This window comes from Artibeus jamaicensis, unplaced genomic scaffold, assembly GCF_021234435.1.
Source record: "Artibeus jamaicensis isolate MK-2021 breed Jamaican fruit bat unplaced genomic scaffold, CSHL_Jam_final scaffold_2693, whole genome shotgun sequence".
Lineage (NCBI taxonomy): Eukaryota > Metazoa > Chordata > Mammalia > Chiroptera > Phyllostomidae > Artibeus > Artibeus jamaicensis.
Window position 1 is genome coordinate 378,770 of NW_026522033.1, and position 20,284 is coordinate 399,053.

At 54.6% G+C, this 20,284-nt stretch overlaps 1 protein-coding gene across 1 annotated transcript in view; it reads left to right on the forward strand.

Moving 5' to 3' along the window:
- The first annotated feature begins 1,165 nt into the window (after window positions 1-1,165).
- LOC119054613 (uncharacterized) overlaps window positions 1,166-20,284 on the forward strand; it is a 43,060-nt gene continuing 23,941 nt past the window's right edge. Inside the window, 17 exon segments of the mRNA XM_053656742.1 lie at window positions 1,166-1,261; window positions 1,382-1,417; window positions 1,596-1,880; window positions 2,638-2,958; window positions 4,367-4,423; window positions 4,563-4,712; window positions 11,477-11,542; window positions 11,955-11,990; window positions 13,227-13,318; window positions 13,321-13,555; window positions 15,281-15,391; window positions 15,484-15,526; window positions 15,614-15,651; window positions 15,861-15,919; window positions 16,495-16,640; window positions 19,366-19,448; window positions 19,889-19,924. Coding sequence (XP_053512717.1) covers window positions 1,219-1,261; window positions 1,382-1,417; window positions 1,596-1,880; window positions 2,638-2,958; window positions 4,367-4,423; window positions 4,563-4,712; window positions 11,477-11,542; window positions 11,955-11,990; window positions 13,227-13,318; window positions 13,321-13,555; window positions 15,281-15,391; window positions 15,484-15,526; window positions 15,614-15,651; window positions 15,861-15,919; window positions 16,495-16,640; window positions 19,366-19,448; window positions 19,889-19,924 — 1,837 coding nt within the window. The 5' untranslated portion in view covers window positions 1,166-1,218.

Below are 20,284 nucleotides of genomic sequence, written 5' to 3' on the forward strand. Positions count from 1 at the left end.
GAGCCTCTCCTGTCTGCACCTGGTCTGCCGGGGAACCGTGACCCAGACCTTCCCCAGAACCAGGAACCAGGACACTGGCAGCTGCTCTGAGGAGAGGAATTTGCGACAGCATGACCCAAACAAGGAAACAGACAAGAGATTATTATCTGGGCCTCCCAGGCAGCAGATGAGAGGTGAATATTTACACAACGGTCATCTTTTGCTTAAAAAAAAAAAAAGAGCCTCGAATGCCCTGGCGGGGTAGCTCAGTTGGTTAGAGCATTATCCCAATAAGTCAAGGTTGCGGGTTCAATCCCTGGTCAGGGATCCAACAAGAAGTGACCAATGAATGCATCAATAAGTGGAACAACAAATCAATTTCTCTCTCTCTCTCTCTCTCCTTCTCTCTCCCTTTCTCAACAGGTCCCCCAGCCCCACCCACACTGAAATCAATAGATAAATTAAACATTTTGAGAAGAAACCTCTAACCCAGATAAAAGGCCCCTAAAGCTCACATGCAGGGTCACAGGAAGAGGAAGAGAACTCTGCCTGAGGCACAAGGGACACTGAGCAGCCAGATGACTCAGAGGCTTGTTTCCAGGACGGTGAGGTAGACAGTATTGGAAAAAAAAAGAAGAAAAAAGGCAGACAGAGAGAGAGAAAAGACAGTTCATGAATGGAGTTGGGATAGAAAGAACACCACACTCTGGGGTCAGGGAAAGGGGCGTGAGTCCTTCCCTCACTTCCCCGTGTCTGTCCTTTGTGCTCATTGTCACAATGACACTCGCCTGTACTGCACAGTGAGGAGGGGACCGTGTCTCTGCTGAGCTGAGCTCTGCAGGCACAGGGACCCCTGTCTTCCGGACTCATCTCCAGGGCCTGGTGGCCACTGTGCATGGGGAGGGCCCACAGGGAGGGTGTGATGGCCGAGTGGAGGCGGAAGGAGACCCCGTGGGTGAAGGGGACCCCGTGGGGGAACCTCTGACCTGGAAGGACATGCCCTGGGTCACTCACCTGCAAGGGGCGTCTCAGGATGCTCTGGAGCAGTTTGCTGCTCGATCCTGGAAACAAAAACCAGGCTTCTGGGAAGATGCTGTTCCTCTTCTTGAGGGGCTGCTGACGTGACAACCCTGTGACAAGTAGGGCCAGCCTCCCAGTGGCCACACCCTGTGAGTCTGTCTATACTGAGGACTCCTTGGTCTCTTCCTTCTGCACAGCTGAGTTCAGAGACAAGACACCATGCCTCCCACCCTCACCGCCCTCACGGCCCTTCTCTGCCTGGGTGAGATGTGAGGGGGAGGGGAAGCCCTGCTCTGTCAGGACCCCAGGGCTTGGGAGGTTCCCAGGGAAGAGGGGTCTGCTCAGGACTCAGGGCAGATCTCTCACAGGGACTCTCTTGCAGGGCTGAGCCTGGGCCTGAGGACCCCAGTGCAGGCAGGTGAGTCTGTCCCCAGGGATCCCAGGTGTCATTGCTCCCTGGGGACCAGTCCTTGGGAAGTTGGGGATGAAGAACAGCATTTCTGGCATCCCAGGTGAAGGACATCTGAGATGTTGGGGGCTGAGAGCTGGGCACTGGGAGGAGGAAATGTTCTGACCCAGCCTCTGATTCCTTCCAGGGACCCTCCCCAAACCCACCCTCTGGGCTGAGCCAGGCTCTGTGATCCCCTGGGGGAGCCCTGTGACCATCTGGTGTCAGGGGGTCCTGAAGGCCCAGGAGTTTCGTCTGGATAAAGAGGGAAGTGTGAAACCCTGGGACAGACAGAAGCTACTGGCTCCTGGGAACGAGGCCAAGTTCTCCATCACACAGATGACAGAGCTATATGCAGCGATATATGACTGTTACTATTTCAGCCAAGGTGTCTGGTCAGAGCACAGTGACCCCCTGGAGCTGGTGGTGACAGGTAAGAGGACACTCAGGGATCCCAACTTCAGGCTCTGCCCTCCGGAAGGGGGAGACCCCTTGAGGAGCCCTCTCCTCTCCCCTCCAAGCCACATGGGCGGACATGGGGTTTCAGGGTCCTCAGTGCTAGAAATGGGGACAGGCTGCGAGGAAGGTAGAGGATGCAGTGGGAACAGAGCTGAGTGCTGCTCAGAGGATGGCCCTGGAGATGGGAATCTCCATTCACTGGGGTCATGTGACCAGATCTGGGTTGAGCTCTGCCCCCACTGGACTTGGAGTAGAGCTCTGCAGCCCCACTTGGTCCCCACAGTGTCACCCAACTGCCCTTCATTCCCGGCCCAGGCCACTGCCACATCTCAGACACCTGGTTTCCTGTTCCCACAAGTGACCCATCAGCCTCATCCTCTGCTTCCCGCCTTGTCCCCTAGAAAGTGCCTGTGGGCAGGGAGAGGTGCCCAGAAACCCCATCTGCCTTGACCCTTTCCTTGTCACCCTGAGAAAAGCCGAAGATGTGACCAGGACTTGGGGTCCTGTGTCATGGGGGTCACTGTGCAGTGATGAGGAGTCATAGTCACTGGAGTGGTTGTGAGGGTGGTGTTTGGGGACAGGATGGTGGGAGGTTTTAAACTGGGTCGTGGAGATGGTCGCACAAGTCTGCATGTTTGCTAAAAAGCATGGAAGTGAACCCAGAAAACAGGGACTGTGAATGTGGTGACTTCCTCCAGAGAAACCCTGAGATCTGCTCTGCTTCCTCCCAGGTCTCCGGCCCAAACCCTCCATCAGGGCCGAGCCAGGCCCTGTGATCCGCCGGGGACAGCCTGTGACCCTCATGTGCCGGGGAACAGCTGGGGCTGACCTGTTCCGTCTGGAGAAGGATGGAAGATCTGTTTATCAGAATCAAACAAATGTGTCTCAGCGTGGTCCTCACTGGGCAGAGGCCACATTCCACATCAAGGCTGTGAGTGAGGACACTGCGGGGAGTTATCGCTGCCTCTATTACAAAGGGCCCCGCTGGTCTGAGCGCAGTGAGATCCTGGACCTGAAGGTGACAGATGAGGACGTCTTCCCTTCACCCTCAGGTTTGCCCCAGGTCCCTGCACCCTGTCCCCAGCACTGTCCTCTGTCCCAGGCTCCTTGCCCTCCTGCTGGCGCCCAGCCCTGTGGGTCCCCTGCTCCTCTGCACTGCTGTCCCTTCTCCTTCACACTCGACTCAGGACTCTGGGGCCCTGGTCCCATCTGGACAACACGGTGGTCTGGGCACTGAGCGTCAGCATGGAGTGGGCTGGGAGCTGATCTTGCAGGGTTGGAGAGTGTGGACTTCCAGGGACAGACCCCCTTCAAGGGACCTTTGGTCCTTTCACTCAGAATGGTTTTCAGCTGATTTTGTTCACTTGGGCAGACTCAGTGGGGCCTCAGGCAGCGTGTCCCGGGTGGGTGGTCCATCCACCTCTGGGCAAGTCACGGGGTTCATGGCGTCTCTGGCCAGGTATGGACAGTGCTTTTGTGGACCTCTGGGATGAGGCTGTCCTTCCAGTCTGTGTGGTCAACTCCTGAGAGGTCTGGGAGTCAGAGTCTAAGTGACCGGCTCAGGGATGGTGATGAGGAGGGAGGAATTCTTCCTTCAGAACCTGAAACTGTCTCTCCCTTTGCTCTTTATGCCGCTGTGACTCAGACTCCCCTGGTCAGTGGCAGGTCCAGTGTATTCTGACCTGTGACACCTCACTGCTCTGGGGGCCTGTGGGGGGCACGGTGACCCTGATAGGTAGGGTTAGCCCTCAGGACCTCCCTGACCCTGTGTCCAGGTGAGGTGGGTTCCACCACCCTATGTGTGTCTGGGCCAGGGAGCAGCTGCTTCATGTGATGTATCAGGGGTGGTGGGTCATTCTGAGGGGTGTCCAGCTTCTCAGAAACATAGAAGCAGAGAATTCCATCCAGCTGTCTCCACATGTCCCTGTCCCCATTCCTGGGAGTCCAGGAGCGTCCTCTGTACTGAGAGGGGCAGAGAAAGAGGCGGGGTGTGGACACTGTGGGAGCTGCAGGGCCAGGCTGAGAGGGACGGGCCCAGGAGGGACCTGGGCTCAGGGCTTCTCCTGCCCCCTCACAGGAGCCCCTCCTGGGCTGGGGAGGGGGGGCCTCAGCCTTGGGCCTCCTCTCTGGGGGCTCTGCTGGGAAGGGGGCAGTGGACTGGCAGTGGGGAGGGGTCCTGCTTCTGTCCTGGGGGGTGGACCCTCTGCAGGCAGGGACACTTTGCATTCTCTAGAGTCAGAGGCCTGTTCAGCCTGGGGGTGTGAGATCCGGGAGGGGAGACTCACCCTGGGTCCCTGAGCAAGTCTGAGTTTGCACTGGGTCCTGCACTGGGTGCTGTGGTGACTGGTAGTGAAGCCTGGGGGTGGGGACCCAGGGGTCCTGGAGGTGGGGAGGCCAGGGGCTGGGTGCTCCCAGGGAAGGGAGGGTCTGTGCAGGAGACAAACAGTGGTGCTTTCTCAGTCCCAGGAACAGCCCCTGAAGTCACCCCCCCACCAACAGGACCAGTCTCCCAGACGGGTAAGGCACCTGGGAGCATGTCCAGGGCAGTGCTGGAAGGGACGGGCCTGCCCAATAAAGGAGGAGCTCCTGTCTCACAGGCCCAGGGATTGGCTGATTCTTGTCCACCTGTCACTGACCCCCTGTCCTCTGCTTCCAGCCCCCGCCTCCCAGAATTACATGGTGGGGAACTGTGTCCGCATGGGCCTGGCTGGTGTGGTGTTGCTGATCCTGGTGGGGATTCTGGCAGAGGCTGCGTACAGCTGGCACAGGTGGCCACACAGACCACAGGACTGGACACAAGTGAGCTCCTGACAGAAAAATTAGACTTTAAACCCCCAGGAGGGTCCTTGCCCAAGGCCCCAGGGTCCCAGTGGAGCCCAAGAGACCCAGAATCATGTCCATTCTGTGAATTTCATGGTGCCCCTTGTGAGGCTGCCCCGTGCCTGGGACTCTGTCCTGGGAAGTGGCAGGAGCAGCAGGGACCTGCCTCCTGTGTGGTCCGTCTCCTTCCCCAGGGTTTGGCTCTGACTCAGACACTCACCCCACTCACAGCCCAGCCCCACTGCTGCCCGGGTCTCCTCCCTTCTCTCCTGGGTCTCAGACAGGCCCCAGGTATCTGCAGCCTCTGCCCCCCTCTTCCTCTCCTGGAGCCCTGTGTTCTCACCTGCTCTCTGGGGACCAGGCACATGCTGCTCAAGACTTTTGTCTCACCCACATCTGTCACCTGTGGGACTGCACCTGCTCTGGGCCCCTGACCGCCCACCTGTGTTCCTGGAGTGGTCTCTGCCTCCTGCATCTGAATCCTCACTTCCCACCTGACTTGGATCAAAAGTCCAGGGAAGGGACTCAGCCAAAAAACCACAGTGAGGTATCACTGCAGACTCCTCAGGACAACTATGGCTGAAATTATTTTTAAATGGTCGGCACTAGACTCACTGGGGTAGGGTGGTCACTTCCTAAGTAATGTAAATGTCTAACCCCCGTGCTGTACACTTGGAATAGTACACTGTACGTCCACTGTAACTGAAGAATAATTAAACGTACTAATGTAAAAACATCAAGTGTGCAAGGCTGTGAAGGAACGGGAGCCCCTGCGCCCCCTGGTGGGGACGCAAAGTGGTGCAGCCTCTGAGGGGGTCTGCAGGCTGTTCCTCAGAACTCGACAGGGAGTCTCCAGCCACCCAGCAGCCCCAGTCCGGGTTCAGGGACAGGGAGATGAGAGCAGGGATGTGGACACTTGTCCCTGTGCCCCCAGAACAGCGTGACTCACAATGGTCAAGGGCATCACAGGCTCCTCAGAGGTGGAGGAGGAAGCAGACACTGAATTCCAGAGACACCTCCTGAGAAGGACCCACTGGCTTTGAAGACAAGGGAGGAAGGGACCACGTGTCCCAGAACACGGGGTCTCTCACAACATCATGTGTGAATATCTCTCACAAGCCCCTACCTGGGGACCTGGAAGGCACCCCAGGCATGTGCCCTGACTGAGAATAGATCTGGTGACCCTTTGGTTCACAAACCAGTACTCAATCCACTGAGACACACCAGCCTGGGCTCAGATTTTATACTTAAACACGTGCATCCTCTCACTTATTGGTTTTTCCTGAAGCCTGTAAAGGGTTCAGTTATTCATCTCCTACACTGTTACTGGGTGTCATTTTCACCTCTTTTCTTGTAACTGTGAATAGACGTGACATTTGTCCTCCTCATTCTGGTGTCCAAGTACCTGGCTCTCCACTCTGGTCTCTCATCACGGCATTCGGGAGATGCCTTCCACATCGTGCTCCACTTTTATCACTGTTTCCTCAGCTGAGTCTAGTCCTGGACGGGAGGGACCGTTTCAATGTGTTCATTCTGTTGCGTTGTTCACCTCTAAAGTTTCTAAATCTTCTCTACAATTTTCTATTCTTCTGTAATCTAATAAAAAATTTAATACCCCTGTTTATTTTTAGAGATATTTAAACATGCTGAATTTAAATTTCCTCTCATATTTCCTACTGGCTTTCTTTCATTGCCTGTGACAGTCCCCAGTGTCAGGAGATGGCATGTATAGCTCTGTCTGTCATCATCAGGGCATCTCCACTGTCCACCCTTATAGGAGCCTCTCCCCTCACACACCTGGTCTCTCTCAGATTCTCTAGGACTGTCCTGGGGGTCAGGCTTCCCTGCTTATACTGTCCATGTATTTCTCTCTGTATCTAAGTGTCTATTGATGTTTCTAAGTATTTATGCATCTATGTCACTATGTATTTATTGAAGTATTTATGTGCCTATTTATTCAGCTATTGATCTCTGTATGTATCTGTATAACTCTATGTATTTATGTATCTGTGCATCTATATAAGTGTGTCTATGCATGTGTATATCTATATATGGTAGACATGTATCCATGTGCCTATCATTTTTCTACCTACCTATTATTTACTTATCTATCAATATGTCATCTACTTCTGTATCTATCCATCTTTCTTGTATATCTATGTTTATCTGTCATCTATGTATATACTATTTACGTATCTATCATTTTTTTATCTATTTATATCTCCATACCCCTCTCTTTATTTATCTCTCTCTTTTTCCATCTGTTATGAATTTAGATCAGATAGTTTTTATGTGGACATGGGTTCAGCCTGGTTATGGAATATCTCAGCAGAAATACCTTTCAGAAACCAAAGCCTCTCTGGACCCAAAGAGGGGACATTAGAGTTGGGCCTGGGGACACCCAGACTCACTTCCTGTGAGACCACAGAAATGAGCCCACGGTGTAGACCTTGCACACTTCCTGACCTGCAGGGCCCTGTCCTCCTCCCCACGGACAAGGACAGAGAAGATGGAGAGAGGCTAGGGGAAGGACCCTAATCCCACCATCCTCCTGGGTCTCAGTGAAATGGAACCCGGGGCAGAACCCCAGGAAGAAAAGGAAGGGAGATGCCTCTTTTCTCTGTAAACTGTGACTGTCAGGAAGCATCACAGGTCATCCCCACACCTGTTCTGGAGAAGGTGTGCCCTTTCTCTCTTAAACACCAGAGTGCTCTTATCTCGACATTCTTTAGAGAACAGAGGCTGTCCAGCATCCCACCCTCCCCTCCCCAGCACTCAGGAGAGGGCTGCTAAGGGCTCTTGTCTCCAAAGTGGGTGCAGGAAGTTCTAGGAGACACAGTGAACCTGGGGCCCATGAGCATCAGGAGAGGCCACAGGCCCAGCATGGTTCTCTCCTGCCACACGAAATGCAGCCCAGACAGTCCCCAGATCCAGGACACCACATGGGGTGTGATTTCAGAGCCTCTTCCCTCCTCACGTTCCCATAAAGGCAGCATTGGCTGCAATGGGATGGGAGAACCAGCAGCTCCTCAGAAAACAAAAAAACTACATGCCTCACGACTGTTTGAACTCTCAATGCTGCTTTAGTGCAGTAAGAACAGTGTTGGAGCTGAGCCTCCAGACTCCCTCCCCAAGAGGACGGAGACCGAGAAGAAAGAGGAAGCAGCTGGGGGCCGTCCCCCAACTAAAGTGGAGAAAAGTGGACACCGCCCATCACTTCCCTTTCCACAACCTCTCCAATGACTGCTGATGAACTGTGAGCTTTCAGGTCATTTCAAATTACACATATGTATTTGAGTTAAAAATAGTACAGGAACTGGGGGAATGACATGTATAAACATGAATGACGCGTATAAACACGTATAAATCACACCTAAAGACAGAGACTGGAATGATGCCGAATCTCTCCTGCTGTACAGGACCCTGAACCCAAAAAGCACAAAAAGCAGCCGTACAGTTTACACACACAGTCTCACACCATGTCTTCATCACACACCTCGGGCTCCTCACATCAGAAGATTAAATAGAGACTTCCGACCAAGATGGAGGTGTAGGTAGACTCCTGTGCCTCCTCGCACAACCGAAATAAGGACAACAACAACTGAGAAACAAAACAACCAACAGAACTGACAGAAAATTGAACTGCATGGAAGTCTGACCTCCAAGGAGTTAAAGGTAGACACACTCATGCAGACTGGTAGGAAGGGTGGGGTCAAGCGGCTGGGTGGAGCGGGATCGCTACACAAAAAATAGTGGCACTGAACGCACAAGACACCCCTAATGAGCAATATGGTGGCAGGCAGACCCTGGACACGGGGTGGCAATGGGCAGACCCAGCAAGGAGGCGATTTTGAAGTGAGACACTGTGAGCAAGGTGGCTGGCTGATCGGGCAGTCCTACATTTGAGCGCAGATAAACCAGGCAAAACTGAGACAGACCGCAGAATGAAGGGTCCCAGCGCCGGGAAATAAAGGTTCAAAACACCAATTAGAAACACTTGTGGGGATTGAAGTGCAGGGAGAGACTCTCAGCCTCACAGGAGAGTTTGTTGGAGAGACCCACAGGGTCCTAGAACATACACAAGCCCCTCCCCCCATGGGAATCAGCACCAGAAAATTTCCATTTGCTTGGGGGAAGCAGCGGAGGGGACTCAGATAGGATGGAGAGTGGAGAAAGCACCATTGTTCCCTCTCCGGCCCCACCCCCCCATACAGCGTCACAACCCAGCAATGTGGGTTACCCCTCCATGGTGAACACCTAAGGCTCCACCCCAGATACATAACAGGCACAACAAGACAAAAGAAAAAAATATGGCCCAAACAGAAAAACAGATCAAAGGTCTACAGCAAATACAACTAAGTGACGAAGAGATACCCAACCTATCAGATGCACAGTGCAAAGCACTGGTGATCAGGATGCTCACAGAACTGGTTGAATGTGGTTGCAAATTAGATGAAAAAATGAAGGCTACACTAAGTGAAATGAAGGAAAATGCACAGAGAACCAATAGTGATGGGAAGGAAACTGGGACTCAAATCAATGGAGTGGACCAGAAGGAAGACACAACCAAACAGAAAAGGATGAAGAAACAAGAATTCAAAAATATGAGGAGAGGCTTAGGAACCTCCAAGAAATATTTAAACGTTCCAACATCCAAATTATAGGGGTACCAGAAGGGGAAGAGGAGGAGCGACAAGTGGACAACTTATTTGAATAAATAATGGAGAACTTCCCCAATCTGGCAAAGGCAATAGACTTCCAGGAAATCCAGGAAGCTCAGAGAGTCCCAAAGAAGTTGGACCCAAGGAGGAACACACCAAGGCACATCATCATTAACATTACCCAAGATTAAAATGAAGGAGAGAATCCTAGAAGCAGCAAGAGATAAGGGGACAGTCACCTACAAAGGACTTCCCATCAGACTGTCAGCTGACTTCTCAAAAGAGACCTTGCAGACAAGAAGGGGCTGGAAAGAGGTATTCCAAGTCATGAAATCCAAAGACCTACAACCAAGATTGCTCTATCCAGCAAAACTTTCATTTAGAATGGAAGGACAGATAAGGTGCTTCTCAGATAAGATCAAATTCAAGGAGTTCATCATCACCAAGCCCTTATTATATGAAATGTTAAAGGGACTTATCGAAGAAAAAGAAGATAAAAAATATGAACAGTGAAAGGACAGCAAACTCACAGTTATTAAGAACTACACCTAAAACAAAAGCAAACTAAGAGGACAGCTAGATCAGGAGCAGAACCATAGAAATGAAGATCACATAGAGGATTATCAACAAGGGAGTGGGAGGAGGAGAAGGGGGGGAAGGTACAGAGAATAAGCAGTGTAGACGGTAGATAGAAAATAGACAGGGGGGAGGGCAAGAGTAGTGTGGGAAATGTAGAAGTTAAAGAACTTGAGACAAATGGACATGAACTAAAGGGGGCAATGTGGATGGGAGGGGGTGTGCAGGGTGGAGGGGAATGAAGGGGGAAATAGAACAACTGTAATAGCATAAGCAATAAAATATATTTTAAAAAAGAAAAAGAAGATTAAATAGAATACTCACACATGTCTTTGTCCACATCTCCTTCTGCCTCTCTGTGCTCGTTCTTGTCCGAGGCCCCCTGTTGCCTGGCCCAGGTTTCTGCACCAGAGTCCAGTTTGACTTTGTTTCTGGCTCCGGGAGTGATCTGTTTTCTCCTCATTTTTCCGGATGTGCACATACACTGGGGACTTGGACTTGGTGATCTCGTCACTGTGACATCTGCCGGGGGGGGGTCTGACTGCACCCACAGGACTGGGCCCTGGGGGGGGTGCAGGAGGCAGGCTCTTTACCAGACCCCCCGTGTCAGAGGGGGACTCCCGTGGAGTCTGTGTGACCGGTGACACCCTCTCTGAGGGGCTGCAGCCAGTGTCCTCCCACTTAGGGCTCTTCCTTTGGTACAGGACAGCGAGAGTCACAGTGAGGACAGTTGTCACTATGCCCACCACCATCCCACCCAGAGACTGGGGCCAAACCTTCCCCTCCAGGACCCAGAGCCAAATGTGTCCCAGCCAGGTGATGGTGTCAGGAGGGCTTTGGCATCACAGAGGTCGGTGCCATTGTGGATAAACTGCGTGGTTTCCGTGCTGCTCGATGCGTCTTCCCTGCTGAGCTCTCCAGCCCATAGGATTCTGTCCTGAAAGGGAGACAATTCCCAGGATACCCTTGGCCTTGGCAGTAGTGGGAAACAGCACGGTACTGTGGGTCCCCTCTGGCTAGAAGCTGCAAGAGGCTGAGGCCAGTGGGCTGCTGGGATCTGTAGACTTGAACATGCATGTGAGCTTCCCTCGAGTCTACAAGCCATACACATTTCTTATTAGGAGTGTGTACCTCCAAGGCTGAGACTGCAGCAGTCAGCAGCCTGAGCCCTGCTGCCAGCACTGACCATAGACTGTGACCTGGGGCCAGGGACTGGGGCCCAGCCCCTGTGGGCACAGCCATCAGCCTCTGCTGCAGCCCCACCCCTGTGCTGTCCACAGTCTCAGCCCTGCTGCTGTCCCCTGGGCCCTCAGCATGGAAGCAGCCTCCTGCACCAGCAGGGCACCCGTCTCTCTCAGGTTCTCACGCGAATTGTACTCGACGTGCACTCAGCACCGTCTGCCTTAGCTCTTCCCCTTTGCAGCAGGAGATGGATGTGGCAACTTCAGGAAAACCCCCGACCCCACACTTGCTGATGACCGTGCCTGCTGCTGGCTCTGTCCTTCATTCCCAGGCTCCAGGACGGTGCAGGCTGCAGGGCTGGGCATGGACCTCTGTCCCAGGGCTCTCCTGGTCCTCGGTGAGTCCTGGAATGGAGGGATCATGTCCCGGGACCCAGGAGGTGGTACGCTTGGGAGGTGTCTGCATAACTTTCGAGTCCTGACTCCAGACCAGGAAACTCATGGTCCCTCCTGCTGGTCTGAACCCTCAGCTCAGGGCCCAAGCCAAGTGTGACCTTGAAAGAAAGATTGAGTCCTAGAAGTGGATACCTGGGAGTGGGGACAGGATCAGACTGAGGACCTGTTTGGGAGAGGGGACTGGGGCTTCGTTGAAACTCAGAGCAAGAAGAAGGGCTGTGCTCAGAGGTGAAGCTGAGGAGGGAGCTGGACACTCTCGGGGGCTGAGTCCTGCCTCCATCAGGGCCCCTGACTGCAGCCCCGGGGGGGGAGGCTGGGCGCTGGGCGTTTTTCTCACCACAGCTTCTCTCCCAGTGCTCTGCCTGGGCCAGACCGTCCACACGCAGGAGGGTGAGTCTGTCATTTTAAATTTTGTTTTTCATGAATGTTGTGTTTTCTGACCAAGTATTAATATTCCTTAGAGGCCTCTGGTGGCTCACCTTCACCTCGGACGAGACCCAGGCCCCTGTCTCTGTCTGGGTGGGTCTGTCCTCACGCTGTCTGACCCGCTGATCTGGGGAGAGGCAGCCTTTCCTTCAATTCCACACACACCCTGGTCCTACTGGACCTGACCTCCTCCCAGGCTGACTCTCCTCTCACTGGGCTGGTTCACACTTGGCCTTCGGCTCTGCATCTCTTCCCTGTGACTCCCAGACAGGTCAACTGTCCCTCCTTTGGCCCAAGACTCCCACACTTACTCGGGTGTGTGACTGTGGGTTTGCACGATCCCTTCATCAGCCTCTGTGCTCCCTGCTCCCTCCAGACAGGGAAGCAGGTCCTTCTGTGTGAGTGTCGTGTTTGTGGGGCCAGTGGCACATGGGGCGCCTGTGAAAATGGATGGAGAGGAACTAGGGTATGGATGTAAGAATGAGTGAGGGAGGGAGTGGGTGGGGACACTGGGCCAGCGCCTGCCTCTGTGGGGCTCCAGTGACCTGGGTGCCATGTTCCTGTTTCAGGGCTATGATCCCTGTCTTCCCCCCTCCCAGCCACACGGCACACATGGGGTTTCAGGGCCCTCAGTACTAGAACTGGGAACAGGCTGCGAGGAAGGTAGAGGATGCAGTGGGAACAGAGCTGAGTGCTGCTCAGAGGATGGCCCTGGAAATGGGAATCTCTGCAGCCCCCATTGGTCCCCTCAGTCTCACCCACCTGCCCTTCATTCCTGGCCCAGGTCACTCCCACTTCTCAGATTCCTGCTTCCCTGTCCCCACATGTGACCCATCACCCTCACCCTCTGCCCCTTCCTTGTCCCCTAGAAAGTGGTTGTGGGCAGAGAGAGGTGACTGACTCCTCTCCGCCTCACTCCAGTGTCACCCTGAGAACAGCCCGACATGTGACCAGGACTCATGTCACAGGGTCCCGTGTCAGGGGGGTCACTCTGCAGTGATAAGGATTCACAGTCACTGGAGTGGTTGTGGGGGTGGTGTTTGGGGAAAGGATGGTGGGAGGTTCTGCAAACTGGGTTGTGGGGATGTTTGCACAACTCTGCACGTTTGCTGAAAACATGGAAGTGAACCCAGAAAACAGGGACTGTGAATGTGGTGACTTCCTCTGAGGGACCCTGAGATCTGCTCTGCTTCCTCCCAGGGGCCCTGCCCAAACCCTCCATCAGGGCCGAGCCGGGCCCTGTGATCCGCCGGGGACAGCCTGTGACCATCGTGTGCCGGGGCCCAGCTGGGGCTGAGCTGACACATTCCGTCTGGAGGAGCAGAATGGAAGATCTGTCTATTGGGACCAGACAAACGTGTCTCAGCGTGGTCCTCGCTGGGCAGAGGCCATGTTCCACATCAAGGCTGTGAGTGGGGACACTGCTGGGAGTTATCGCTGCCTCTGTAACAAAGGGCCCCGCTGGTCTGAGCGCAGTGAGATCCTGGACCTGAAGGTGACAGATGAGGACGTCTTCCCTCCACCCTCAGGTTTGCCCCAGGTCCCTGCACCCTGTCCCCAGCCCTGTCCTCTGTCCCAGGCTCCCTGCCCTCCTGCTGGCGCCCAGCCCTGTGGCTCCCCTGCCCCTCTGCACTCCTGTCCCTTGTCCTTCACCCCCAGCTCAGGGCCCGGGAGCCAGTCCCTTCTTTACTTGGCAATGGCCTAGAGACTGAGCCCAAAATTATTGTGGACACAGAGCTGCCCCTGCAGGACTAAGAGGGGAGTGGATGCCCAGAGGTCGGGTGGGGACAGACCCCCTTTGAGGAGACAGGTGTCCCACTTCACAGGATGGGGTTTTACTGTCCTTTTTCCTGGGCCAGACTCGGTGGGACCCCAGGAAATGTGTCCTGTATGCGTGATTGATCCCTTTGGGAAACTCATGTGGCCCAGGGGCCAGGACCAGGGCTGGGTGTTGCTTTGCAGAATTTGGGGGTTGAAGCTGTGTCTCCCCAGTGTGTTCAGGCCTGACATGTCCTGCACTCAGAGTCCATCAGGGACACTCTGACCCCTCCATGTGCCCCTGGGGTTCACAGGAGCAACTCCACGCTGACTCTGGGGTCAGGAGCAGCTTGGTGGTGGGAGGTGAGGGGAGTGACCACTTCCCCTCAGCAGAACAGAGCAGGGGGCTCCCCTGACTCCTGCCCCCATTTCTCAGGAATGTGAGGGCTCATCTGGGACTGAGTGATGCACTGATGCGGCCTGTGGGTGACGATCAGGGTGGGGAGGGGCCAGGCTGAGTGGGACAGACCCCAGGCAGCCCCCACAGAGCAGCAACCCTCTCCTGCTCTGCTCACGGGAGCCCCCAGAGTCGTCACCTCCACCCCCCTCACACCCACAAAGCCCCCGCCCACGGCTGGTGAGTAGAGACCACAGCCTGGAGGGGTTTTGGGGGGCTCTGATCTGGGATACTGCTCTGGGGTCCAGCCCTCTGCCCTGGGCTTGGAGACTCAGAGAAAGACAAACACCACAGGATCTCACTTCTGTGTGGAGTCTGGTGAACAACACGATGTAACAAAGGAGATAGAACCAGAAGCACAGACACACAGAACAGAATGACAGCTGTCAGGGGGAGGGATCATTTTCTAAAATTTCCATATACATGTGTGTGCACAGACATATATATGTGTTTGACACAGGACACATTTATTTGACTTCAATATCAGTGGATTCAATAACATGCATGGTACCAATTTGGACAGGACTGAACTGGTATTTCCATCCCCACAGAAAGTTCCAGCAGCAGAGCAGCACCGGGAGGAACAGGTGAGGGTCCCGGAGCCAGGGAGGCCCCCTGGGTGGGGGGCAGGGACACTCGGAGCCTCCTGGGCCCGGCTCTGGCCTTTGACACACGTCCTCCTGATTCCTCACTCCTAGGACACAGGCAGACAGACTCCCCGGACACTGAGACCAGCAGAGAGCGATGGGGTCAGACGGCCATGGACCTGGAGCCTGCCTCGTGGGGGAGGGAGAAACCATGGGTGTCTGTGTCCCTCACATTCCAGCTCCGCCATCTTCCTGTGACAGGATGTCCCCACTCAGGGCCCCGGTTTTGTAAAATGAGGGTGATGGTCCCAGTGTGGCAGGACTACTGGGCACGTGGGAGATTATCCATGTGGGTGTGAACATGCCCAGCACCCAGCACAGGCATGTATGCAGTAGGTGCTCAGCAAATGCACGCTGCTGACACCTTGGTTCCATTTTCCCTGCTGCCTCAGGCCTGTCCACGGACCATCTTTATATCCTTGTCGGGGTCTGTGTGGCTTCTCTGCTTTGCCTCCTCCTCCTGGCCCTCCTCTTAGTCCACCGGCAGCATCAGAAAAAACGTGGTAGGTCTCAGGGTCAGGGCGGGGTCAGGTGAGGTGTTTGGGGTGCTGGGAAGACAGCCTCCCCCCTAATTCACACCCCTGACTGTCCTCAGGGCCCCCCAGCAGCAAGGGCGAGGAGCCAAGGCCCCAGGAAAGGTGAGGCTCCCCTGGGGATCACGGGGAACCACCTCCCAGTTCTCTGCCTGCAGGTGCCCCCCTTGCTCACCTGTTCTTCCTCCTCAGGCTCAGCCCCACAGTTGACCTCACAGAGAGCCCAGCAGGTAAACGGACAAGGAGGGGGGCCTCTTGGGAGAAGGGAAAAGGGCATTCAGTGCCATTCTGGAGGCAGTGGGGTGGGAGGGTGTCTGGGCACATTATAGGCTGTTGTGGAGCAGGAGGGTATGCACTCTGACCCTGTGAACTCTCAGGCATGTTCAGGCATGTTCGGCATGGTCAGCTCAGGAGCTGACCACTGTTCTCTCCCCTCCAGACGTGGCCACCACAGTGGAGGCCCTTGTGGACGAGGAAAACAGGGAGATGCACAGCCCAGTGAGTCCTTGTCTTTGCTACTGGTTTCTGGGTAGCAGGGCACCCCCACTTTAACGGGTTCACAGAATCATCCCAGTGCTTCCAAAACCTCACCAAATCCTGGGTGAGGATTTGGAAGCAGATCGAATGTGCTGGGTGGTGCTGGCTCAGGGACCCTCATGAGGTTGCTGTGCAGAGACCAGGGCTGCACCCAGCTGAAGGCTTGCCCGGGGGCTGCGTGTCCACTTGTAGGGGGCACCCCCCCAGGGCTGGGGGCGGGAGGCCTCAGTTCCTCTGCAGGCAGGTGGGCTCCTCCACGGCAGCCCCCCTCCCCACAGGGAGAGATCCCAGAGAGGATGGGCCGAAGCCACAGTGTGGTGTGTGGCCCCTCCTTGGAGGCCACAGGCCTCACTGGTGCCATAGTCTGTGGGTCACACAGACCAGCTCTGCCTCTGTGTGGAAGGAGGCCACCCAGTGCAGATTCGGGAGGTGGCATCACAGGGGCCACAGGGAGGCTGGCTGCCCAGTCTTTCCTTCCCGCAGCCCCCCACCCCTCAGCCTGGGCCACACTCACTCAGCCTGGGTCTGTCCCCCAGAGCCCTGCTGCAGGGGACGCCCAGGAGGTGACCTATGCCGAGCTGGACCAGCGGGCCCTCACACGGAGAGCAGCTCGAGCCGAGTCCCCACAACCCACGGAGCCCACAGCCGAGTCCAGCATGTATGCAGCCCTCCCCAGACACTGACCTCAGGACCACCTGGCCTCTGCCCCTCGAGACGCAGGACGCCACTCTTGCAAAGGCCGGTAGCGGCCACTTGGAGGACTCCCCTGTTAGTCTGTCTCCTTCCTGAAAGGCATCTACACATTTCTCCTGGAGACAAGACCTGGACTTCGGGGACCCCTACTCAACATGTAGGAGGTTTATTAACCAAGAGGCCCCTCCTACAGTGAACCAGCTTGGTGAAGCACACCTGTAACAGTTGTTTCCAGAGACCCAGCTACTGGCACCTGGCAGTTTCCAGTGACCCATCTAATGTTGGGCAGCAGTTTCCAGACACCCATCTAATGTTGGGCAGCAGTTTCCAGAGACCCAGCTAATGTTTCTCAGCTGGTGTCACCAGACCCAGCTTGGGGGGTCTAACTGGCTGCCCCATCAAGTTAAAAGGAATCTTAACCCTGAAAACCTGTAGGGCGCAAGCGTCTGGTCTGAATTAATTTCGCTTTTTTTTTTTAATAGAAAAAAGAAGAAACTTGCATGCCTGGTATAGGCCTGGTATTAAAAATGTTATTATATATTAAAAGAATATTTTAAAAGTTCAACCAAACCTCAGCCAGGTTTTTTAAGAGTGCAGTTGCTACTTTAGTTCTGTGAAACATTAGCATATTGACTCCTGGGGCAAACCCTCCATAGCACCTGCAGGCTTTCCTCTGTTTGGTTTTTTAAAAACTAGGGACTGAAATGCTCACTAAGTTGCCCAAGGTCGGCTACCTGTGACCTCAGGGGAGGAAAACATCTCACTAAGCAGGAGGTCTCTGTCCTGGCTCAGAGAGGGTGGGTGTCCAGCCTTCCTCCTCGATTTTAAGTTGTACTGATCTTTAACGTGCCTTGTCTACTCAGGGTCAATTTTCCTCCAGAAATTTGCTTTCCAATTCTTCATTTTTATCTATATTTTCTTGGGGTTCCATCATGTATTGAGTGTCTGCCTTTCCATCTCTTTGTTACTTTCCATCTATTGGTGCATTAGTCTGGGTTCCACAGGGACACAGAACCAGTAGGTTCTGGTTTACACGTCACCTAGAGACACTGAGTGTAAGGACGGATCCACCACAGGAAGAGGCTCACAGGTGACAGCACCTGCAAGTCCCACCAGCTGCCGTCTGCACTCTGGACACCCAGGAGAGCCGGTGCTGTAATTCTGACCACAGACAGGCGGGTTTGCTACACACACAGGGACACTGACTGCTGTGGCCACACTGCCCTGAGTCCACAGGGTCACCTCCTGGGTTCTTCCCCAGGGCAGAGCCCGTGGTCTGAACCTTCTATTTCCTGGAGGTGCTGGGTGGCTGGGGCTCGGGAACATGGCGCCCTGGGCAGGTGGCGCTGAGACCCAGGATCATAACCCACAGAGGCCTTGGCGTTGGGGTGGAGGGTGCACTCCCAGACCCGATGCCCTTCTCCACAAGCAGCAGTGACCACAGGGCTGGGTGACCCCTGGGTTGAGCTCCAGGTCTGGGGAGAGCAGCAGGTCTGTGCTCTTGGAGGAGCTGAGCCCCATCCCATCCAGGAGGACACAACAGCCAGCATCTCAGACACCTCCTCTGTCTCCATCTGAGCTCACCTGGCTGGCCAGGACAATGAGGACGTCGCTTACCGATGACCCCAGCTCTTCCTGGGAGGCTGCCTGGTGCTGTGGCCCAGCAGCCCCTCCCTGGTCTGTGACCCTGAGAAGTCTCAGGTCTTTCTCTTCAGGTCCTGATTCTGTCCTGTCTCCTCCTCATGGGGCCGGCCCTCACCTGTGAGGTCATCATGATATGTCTCTGCACTGTGAGGGGCAGAGGGTAGGAGTCCCCCTTCTCTCCACACAGTGCCTGTCATCTGTGCTGTAATGGACCCAGGGTCACCTACCAGCCTGTAATGGAAATAAAGCCACCAGCCTAGACCCTTCTGGTTCATTGCTAACTCAACCTTCCATGAAGCCCCACCCACCAACCTTTGGACAATGTAACTGTCTCTGTAGTGCATTTGCTTCTGTAGACGGAGGGGCTTTTAGTTCAGAAAGAACGGAGCCAGCTGGGCGGCAGGTGGGTGCTGAGCACAGCCCAGGGTCACAGGACACAGAGGGGCACAGAGACAGGGCCATCGTGACTGAGCAGGGTGCCACCTGCCCTGGAGAGCATGAGGAGGGCAGACTGAGTGTCCTTCCAGTGTGACACTCTCCTCTCTGTACCCTCCGCCCAGCCATAACATGAAGGTCTCAAGAGGGTTGTGTGGTTGCTTTCTTTGCATGTGGGAAAGTGAAGTGTTTGCATAAAGAAATATGTGATTCGAAACATTCACCCTGTGCGGACCAGATGACAAGCAAGTAAGTTTCCTGCCTATACTCTGTCTATGTCTATGTAGCTATACATCTAAGTATCTATGTATCTATCAGTGTAATTATCTATCTATATACTTACTATGTATCTATGGATCTGTGTACCTATTTAAGTACCTATGTGTTTATCTAAGTGTCTATGTATCTCTCTATCATGTAACTGTCTATCTCTAGTTAATATCAGGTAAGTTTCATCTGGACATGAGCTCAGCATGGTTATGGAACATCTCATCAGAAATGCCTTCCAGAAACCAAGGTCTCTCTGGACTCAAGCAGGGGAAGCTAGAGTTGGGCCTGGGAGGAGCCAGACTGCCTTGCTGTGAGACCACGGAAATGAGCCCACGGCGTGGCCCTGCACACTTCCTGACCTGCAGGTCCCTGTCCACCTACCCACAGGACAAGGACAGCAAAGAAAGGCTGGTGATGCAGCTGAATCCCACCACCCTCCTGGGCCTCGGTGAGTCCAAACACTGGGAGGGAGACCCACAGGGACAGAGGGGGTGAGACACTGGAGGGGCTTCATGTCAGTCCAGCCTCTAGTCTAGGACTTTCTGGGTCTTGGGAGGACAGTCAGCTATGCAGACAGTGACAGATTGCTGTCACCTGTGCCTAAGCATCCAGTGGAGGGAACCAGGGCCTCTAACCTGTTCTGGACCCTGAGATGGAGCAGCTCAGATACAGACAGGCCGGACGGGGCTCCCTATTTGGGAGGTGACCGGGAACTTGTCTGGAACCTGCTGCAGGGGAAGGAAGCTGCCCCCCCCCTGTAGTCATGTGGATGAGGGTGGTTTGAGCATCATAGTGGAGATAAAGTCTTTCCCTGCTGCACACTGACCTTGACCCCTGTTTAAGGAAACTGGGCAGTGAGCATTTTTCTTACTGGGTCTCTTCTTGCAGTGCTCTGCCTGGGCCAGGTGATTCAGAGGCAGAAAGGTGAGTTTCTACATAGTATCTAATCCATCCCACCCCAAGGGCAGCTCTGACTGGAGTCCTGTGGTTTCTGGGAGGGACCGAACCCCAGTTACAGCCGAGGAATGTCCCTCCCAAGTCTCTCCTGATGGCTGCAAACACCCCCGGACGTCAGCCCTGGTCTCCAGACCCCTCAGAGTCAATAAATGCAAAACTGGACCCCTGGTTCTCACCCACTCCCACCTGAGTCCTCATCAGTCTGCTCTTGTTTTCTCAGTGAGGGTCTCGAGTCCAGGACCAGGTAACACAGTCACCCTTGATTCTCCGCGTGTCCCTCCTCATGTCCCTCCATCCCAGATCCCTGCTGGTTTCTGTCCACATGTC